Source organism: Microtus ochrogaster, linkage group LG3 (genome assembly GCF_000317375.1).
Source record: "Microtus ochrogaster isolate Prairie Vole_2 linkage group LG3, MicOch1.0, whole genome shotgun sequence".
Lineage (NCBI taxonomy): Eukaryota > Metazoa > Chordata > Mammalia > Rodentia > Cricetidae > Microtus > Microtus ochrogaster.
The window spans coordinates 28,049,424-28,057,160 of NC_022029.1; the positions used below are offsets into that span (position 1 = coordinate 28,049,424).

Here is a 7,737-nt window from a genome sequence, read left to right on the forward strand (position 1 = left end):
TAGGAAGATGAGATGCAGAAAGAGAAACTAACAAAATTATCTGCACCAGAGCTCGTGCTGTCCTGATGTTTCTTTCCCGGAAAGCTCCAGTTTCCTTGTAGCATTTGTGTTTGGGGAATCTTAGTCTGTATGAGCAGTACAGTGTGATGATCGAGACAACTTGAACACTTGTGGAACATAGTGTCATGTCAACTTCTTATTAATCCTGTGTGCATCTCCAGGACCATGAGGCTGACTGTCCTGGAAATGTATGTGTGTGCTTTTAGGAGCCTGTGACCTTTGAGGATGTGACCGTGAAGTTCACCCGGGAGGAGTGGGCTCTGCTGGATCCATCCCAGAAGCAGCTGTACAAAGATGTGATGCGGGAAACCTTGAGGAACCTGGCTTCTATAGGTGCCTGAGCATTGCGTTTTCTAGTCCACCACAGGACGAGTGTTTCTAGTTTATCCGTGCTGATGTATGGATTGGATTACGGAAGGGGGGTGGGGGTGAATGTGTCAGATGGGATCACTTATACCTTCAATTTACCTGTTGTCTAATTTTTTTTTCTGTAATTAATATTTCTTAACGATTTCTCTCGTTCTGCATTTTAGGAAACAAGTTGGTAAACCAGAAGGTTGTAAACGAGTATGAAATTCTCTGCAGGAAATTAAGGTAATTTGTTTCCCAAGCCACATTTTATAGTTCTGTTGTGCTAGGACATTTTATGAAGAAGTAAAAGATGTATTTGATATCCAGCATCAAACTAATTTTGTCTCAGGAAATTTTTTCCAAAAACTAAAATGTGTTAAGTATCAGCAATAGTTCATCGCAAACTAGAATATGATGATGTCACGTGTAATGTGCTGTCATAGTTCATATACTTGATGCCATCCACAGTATCTTAGTTTGGTTTTGTATTGCTGGGATGAAGACTATGAACCAAAGCAACTTGGAGTGGAAATGGTGAGTTTTACCTTGCAGTTTGAAGTCCATGATCTAGGGATATCAGGGCATAAAGTCAAGCAGGGCATAGCCTGAAGTCAGAGGCCGTGGGGGAACGCTGCTCACTGTTTTGCACCCTGTGGCTTGCTCAGTTTGTTTTCTCACACACTTCCTGACCCCCTTCCCAGGAGTGGCATTGCCCACAGTGAACTACATACCTTCACATTGATCATCAATCCAGAAAATGCTCCACGGGCTTGCTTACAGGCCAGTTCGATGGGGGCATTTTCTCAACTAAAGTTCCCTAGGTTTCCTCAAGTTGACAAAATAATCAGCAAAATGTAGCCGGAGAATGTGTGTTCATTTCCTGGCCGCCCAGACCCAAATAATCACAGAGAAACTATATTAGTTAAAATGCTGTTTGGCCTGTTAGCTCAGGCTTCTTATTAACTAACTCTTACATCTTAAATTAACCATTTCTATTAATCTGTGTATCAGCACGAGGCTGTGGTTTACTGGTAAAGGTCTGGCATCTGTCTCCTTCAACAGCTACATGGAGTCTCTCATACTCTGCTTGCTCTCTATATCTCTTCCACCCTGGCTATATTCTGCCCTGCTATAGGCCAAAACAGCTTCTTTATTAGCCAATGGTAATAAAATATATTCATAGCATAAGGGGGAATCCCACATCAGCAAAATTGACTCCTTGTCTTCATTACACACAGAAACCTCAGTGTTAAACCCTAACCTGCCCTTTCTGTTTGTCCACAAGATATCATGGTAATATTGATATCACAATTTAAAACATAAAAAAACAGTCTTAATAAATGTCAACAGTTTAAGTCCAAGTTCTCCTTAAAAATTCAGTGTTTTTTACAAAAGTTGAAAGTTACCAAACTGTGGGCCCCTACAATGTCCAAAAATTTTAATCAGCTACATACTTTTTTACTCTATGAGAAAAGAACCAGGGCATAGTCAAAATCAAGGCAAATCAAAACCGATTTCCAGTAGTATAACAATCAGTGTGCCACATCCGGAGCTGAAACACCAGCTCCAGTTCCCCACCTCCGTTACTGGCAGCACAAATAGATCATCTGTCAGACTCAGGCCAGTTCCATATTATCATATACAGTCCTGAATGGTTGTCCATCCTACTGGTATCACCAATATGCTAAGGTGTCCACTGTACCTGAGGCCCCACCTTTTCCTATGTAGACAGAGCAAAGGCTTTATTTGGCTTATGTGTCCCGATCTTAGTCCGTCATTAAGGGATGTAAAAGGAGCTCAGGGTAGGCCAGGGGCCCAGAGACCGTGGAGGAAACTCCTTCCTCACTTGTACTCCTGGGCTTGCTCAGACTGTTTCCTTTCCTATTCTTTTTTTCCCCCGTTTTCTTATATAATCAGGACCACCTGGTGCCCGGGGCCAATACCACCCGCAGTGGCTAGTCTCTCCCACAATGTTGATGGATCACAAAAATGCCCCCACAAATTCGCCTAAAGACATCTAATGGAGACATTGCCTCAGCTGAGATTCTACACTGTGAGAAGTTGACAGAAAACTAAGCAGGGAACACTTCAGCATTTCAAATGGGATACAGAGGGACCAAAAGATTGCTTAGCCAGTATTAAGGCTGTCCATGCAATCACAATGGCCTGAGTTCAATTGCCAGAACACATATAAAGTGGCACATGTCTGTAATCCCTATACTTCTAAGAGAGCCCCTCCTTCAGCGACATGGAAGGAAACAGTACTCCTGAAAGATATTGCGAGCTTCTCTTTTGTACTGTAGCACACATGCATATCCACAAACACAATAAATGGACACATTGTTCAAACTTAATGTTGTTTTGATTTATCCCCCAATCATGGAGCCAAATGGGGAATGGCTAATCGTCAGTTTATTTCATGCACATGCAAGTATTTAAAAAGAAAAAAAATAGATGATTTTGACTGATACCATTGCACATCCAAAACGTGCATAAGATTTGGATTGAAATTTGTATGGAAATGCTGTGTAAGTATTTAATGTTCTCAGGAAGACATCCCCCACCATTCATGAATAGCATTGTTTTTGTTATAGCTGTCCTCAAGTGGTCTTTGAAAGCATTGCAGCCCAAACATGTTACAAACTTTTCTTTCCTTCAGTCATTAGTAAACAAAGTCTTAGTCATGTGCTCTTAACCTGTTTTGCAGCAGTCAACTGGTAGAGAAATTCCGTGACTGTAAAGTAAGTCTTCAGTGTCCAGAAATCCTCAGCTGTATTCCAGAGCGCTCGGTGAACCTGAAATCTTGTTCAGAACTTGCCACACGTGAAAAGCATGTGTGTGGAGAAGGAAGCATTGGCCGTTCATCTCTAGGTGTGCCCCTGAACCATCAGGAAGAACAGAAACCTCACGAAGACCAGGACTATGGACAGAAGTTGTATAAACGTAAGGGGTTTGAAGGCAGCTCCAGTTCTCCTCTGTCCCTTCAGACACATAAAAGTGCTCACACTGGAGGGAAACCTTCTAAAAATAAGGAGTGCAAAGAAGACCTTCTTTGTCTCCGATCTGGTCAAAGGAATAAAGAACAAGCCCATGCAAAAATATCTTACGCTCACAAGCGATGTGGGAGAGGCTTCACCCATCCCAACCCTTTACAAAGTCATGAGAAGTTTCACAGTGTTAAGAAGCCCTACATGTGTGAACAGTGTGGGAAAGGCTTTGCTCGGTTAGGTAACCTTCTAAGACATCAGACAACCGGCACGGGTGAGAATCCTCTTCTGCCTAATCATTCTGGGAGAACTTTTCCTCGTTCTGCTTGCCTTCGAAGACGTATGGGAATTCGCAGTGGTGACAAACCCTATGTGTGTGATCAGTGTGGGAAAAGTTTCCTTGATTCTACTTACTTTCGAGTACATAGAAGGATTCACACTGGTGTAAAACCGTATGTCTGTCAGCAGTGTGGGAAAGCCTTCACTGCTTCTCGCTACCTTAAATCACATGAACTAACTCACACTCGGGAAAAATCTCATGTGTGTAAGCAGTGTGGAAATTCCTTTACATTTTGGTATCAATTCCAGAAGCATAAAGTGATTCACAGTGGTGTGAATCCCTATGTTTGTAAACAATGTGGGAAGGGCTTTACCTATTCCAGTTCCCTAAAAACACATGAAAGGATTCACACTGGCCAGAAGCCCTACGTGTGTGAGCAGTGTGGGAAAACCTTTGGTAGTTCTGGTAACCTTAAAAGACATCGAAGTACTCACACCGGAGAGAGACTCTATGTATGCAAGCAATGTGGGAAATCTTTCAATAATCACAGTTCCTTTCAGTTCCATAAGAGAATGCACGCTGGGGATAACCCCTACAAGTGTAAGCAGTGTGGGAAGGATTTGGCGTCTTCGTCTTCCCTTCAGAGCCACGAAAGGAATCACTTGGGAGAGAAGCCCTTTGTGTGTTTGCAGTGTGGGAAAGGTTTCAGTTCTGACAGTTCTCTTCGAAAGCACAAAATAATGCACAGCGAGGAAAAGCCCTACGTGTGCAAGCAGTGTGGGAAAGCTTTCCGGCGCTTCTTTGAGGTCCGAGTGCATGAACGAGTCCACAGCAGCGAGAGACCCTATCAGTGTGAGACGTGTGGTAGGGGCTTTTCCAGTGCCACTCATCTGCGAAGGCACGCACCAATTCATGGCAGAACCAATAAAGATGCTTGTAAATAACCCGAGGAAGTCTTCTCTTGCTTAGCTCTCACAGAAATCAAACGACGGGGAAACAGCTCGTGCTATCAGTGTGGGAAAATGCCCAGCAGTTTCTAGAGAAGCTATTCTTTTGAATCGATGTAGCTTTACTTCTAGAAGTTCCCTTCAGATACTGGAGAAAAGCTGCAAGGAACGTGATAATGTCTTTTGTGTACTTTTCATTATGGAGAACATCCAAAATAGCTCACACTGGGAAAAAAAAAACCTTATGCACACAATGTAGACAGCCTTTAGTTCTTAAGGGGCCCTCAAAAGACATTGTAGTAGTCATTTTGGAGAGAAACCCTTCATGTATAATGTGGTGGCTTGAATAAGAATGTTCCAGACATGTTTATATATTTGAATGCCCAAGTCCCAGGGAGTGGCACTGTGGGGAAGAATTAGATGTAGCCTTGTTGGATCAGATGTGAGCTTTCTAGAGGAAGTGTGACACTGGAGGTGGACTCTGAGCTTTCAAAAGCCAGTGCCAGATCCACTCACTCTTCCTCTGCATCTATGGTTCAGGATGTGGCTTCAGCTACTGCTCAAGTACCACGGTCCCAGACATGATAATAATGGACTAAGACTCTGAAACTGTAAGCAAGCCCCCCATTAAATGGTTTGTCTTATAAGAGTTGCCTTTGTCATGATGTCTCTTCACAGCAATAGAAGAGTGACTAAGACATAGGGAATCTTACAAGTCTTTCAGTTATCCTTATGTAGAAATGAAAGAACTCACTGAGGGTAGCCTAAAGTACAGAATTTGTGAGGTCTCCTTTATCATTTTGGTAGCGTTTGAAAGAATGTATTGAGAGAACTCCTAGCATTGGAAAGCTTGTGAGAATATTTCTTGGTTCAACTCAAAATTTAAGAAATAACAAGGTTTGGGAAATAAGTTCCATTAAAGGAGATACTTGATTTTAGTGTGACAATCTCACCCACTGAGTCTGAGTGCTGTCTCAGGTGGCCATGCAGGGTGGGCTGAGATCCACTATGAATGTCACTACTAGGTGTGGTGGGACAAGCATGTAGTCCTACTTGGGAAGCTAGTAAGAAGGATTCCAAGTTTCCAGAACTGTCTGGACTCTATTTTGAGTTTCTGGTATTCCCAGGAAAACTGGGTTCCCCTTTTGGAAATTGTATCTTGTTAATCATTGTATTTAACCATTCAACCCAGAAGAAATCTCCGGGACTATTTTTTAAACTTGGAGTGAGTAGCAACTTACCAGGCAAGCTATAGGTAGTTGTATTACGTTTCCCCAAACTCTTTGTCTCCCTCCCCCCACCTGTGTATGTGTGTGTGTATGTGTGTGTGTGTCTGTCTGTCTGTCTTGTCTATCTGTCTCATCATCCTTCTTCCCTTTCTAACTTTTAAAAAATCATGAGTGGTGTTTTTGCCTGCATCTATGTCTGTCCTGCATATGTGTACCTGATGCCTGATGAGGCATTGGGCCCCCTGGAACTGGACTTACAGTTTTGAGCCTCCCTGTTGTGGTGCTGGGAATTAAACCTAGATCCTCTAAAGAGCAGCCTATGCTCCTAACCATTGAGCCATCGTCTTCCTATCCCCTCTCGGCTTCTTTGAAGTAGGCAATAGCTAGGTAATAGCTGCTAGCTTAATTTTTATCGTAGCCCAGAATAACTTCACATTCGCTTACAATGCTCCTGTCTTATTCTATAATCACATTTTGAAGTAGTATTTTGTCAGGAAGTATATGTCCTCATTAAAAAATACACAGCAAAAAATATTTATTTTCCCATTACTTCATTTTAGGCAAACACTTTCCCCCCTATATTATTGTCTACTCTACTTGAGAAGATATATGAATATAGTAACCTTTTGTTCCACTCCATTACACATATTTTATTAGTTTTTGGTAGTAGAAATGGCCAAGTGCAGCTTCAGGTTTATTTAGCCACCAGTGGGCATTCGACCATCAGACACTGCTGCAGTTTGACTTGGTTATCGCCTTGCCTGTTTTGGAAAGGCATAGGCTTTTTAAAGCAATCTGAATGGCAAACACAATCTCATCCAATACCCTCTGGGGACACTGCTCTCCCTTGCTCATACCCACACAGACACGTGCGTGTAGACGTAATTAAAAATAAATATTTGTCTAAAGTATTCGTTTTTAGTTTTTTTTTCTTGTCTTATTTTTAATGCAGGTGTGGTGGGGTCGTGGGCAGGGCCCAGGCCTTCAACGCATGCTCAGCAAAGTCTCTAAGATGCCTATTTAGCCCTGTGGTCCTCCTAGAAGGTGCTTGGCCTTTGAGGGAGACCACAAGAGCCACGGAGCAAAAAGGCAGATACAGCGGCTGATTCTAGTTCTGAAAGGAGTTTTCCACCCAATTCCAAGGTCTGCAGTTGCCTTCACGCCCTCAGGCTTTCTTCAGCACCCTGTACTAGCCCTCCATGGGGCTCAGACATGGGTTACAGCAGAATTCAGGGATCTGGGGAGGCCTAGAGTCTGTAATATGATCTCTATCTTGCTTAGTAAAAGTTGTTTCTCTTGTCCCTCGAGCTCCAAGAGGCGGGCCTAGGGTTCGCTGGCCTATCACGGTCTTATTTGAATGCGTGGACTACCCAACGAGGAGTTTGCTCCATAGGTGAGGCTATCCGTGGTTATCAGGTTGGTTACTTTCCTTCCTGCATCCCCTCCCTGGCCCCCGACATTAGGCACGTTTGTGTTCTTTGGAAATAGATCCTAGATCCCAGACATGGGTATCCAGGTCGCCCTCACTGACTTCCGGAGCCTCAGAAGGACACCAGGACACCCAAGGCTGGAAATGGTGCGTGCTAACGCGTCCCAGATATGCGGAGGAGGCAGCCGCGATCTCAGGTACATGACCTCTTGCACGCAAATGAGTCTCATCTGGCTCTGCTGTGCCATGCTGCCCAGATCCCGCATGGTGGAGCTGGACCAGCAGGCAAAGCAGCGGTCCTGTCCTTACCTGAGCGCTCAGTTAGCTTAGCAGCCTACGGACACCGTAGAGGGTCGTGAGTGGGCAGCCTTAGGAGTCGAACCGGAGCTCATGAGCCGAGGTGAGGGAGTGCAATCTGCGTGGGTGGTATCTGTTAGGTCACTGGCCCGCTCTC

The 7,737-nt window shown here is 43.9% G+C and overlaps 1 protein-coding gene across 2 annotated transcripts in view; it reads left to right on the plus strand.

The window, feature by feature from the left end:
• LOC101981748 (zinc finger protein OZF-like) overlaps positions 1-5,962 on the plus strand; it is a 12,514-nt gene extending 6,552 nt beyond the window's left edge. For both annotated transcript variants that reach the window (XM_026785980.1, XM_005360682.3), the window contains 3 exons: positions 267-393; positions 594-654; positions 3,119-5,962. In XM_026785980.1, coding sequence (XP_026641781.1) covers positions 267-393; positions 594-654; positions 3,119-4,622 — 1,692 coding nt within the window. In that variant the 3' untranslated portion in view covers positions 4,623-5,962. The remainder of the gene's footprint in view (positions 1-266; positions 394-593; positions 655-3,118) is intronic.
• The last annotated feature ends 1,775 nt before the right edge of the window (positions 5,963-7,737 follow it).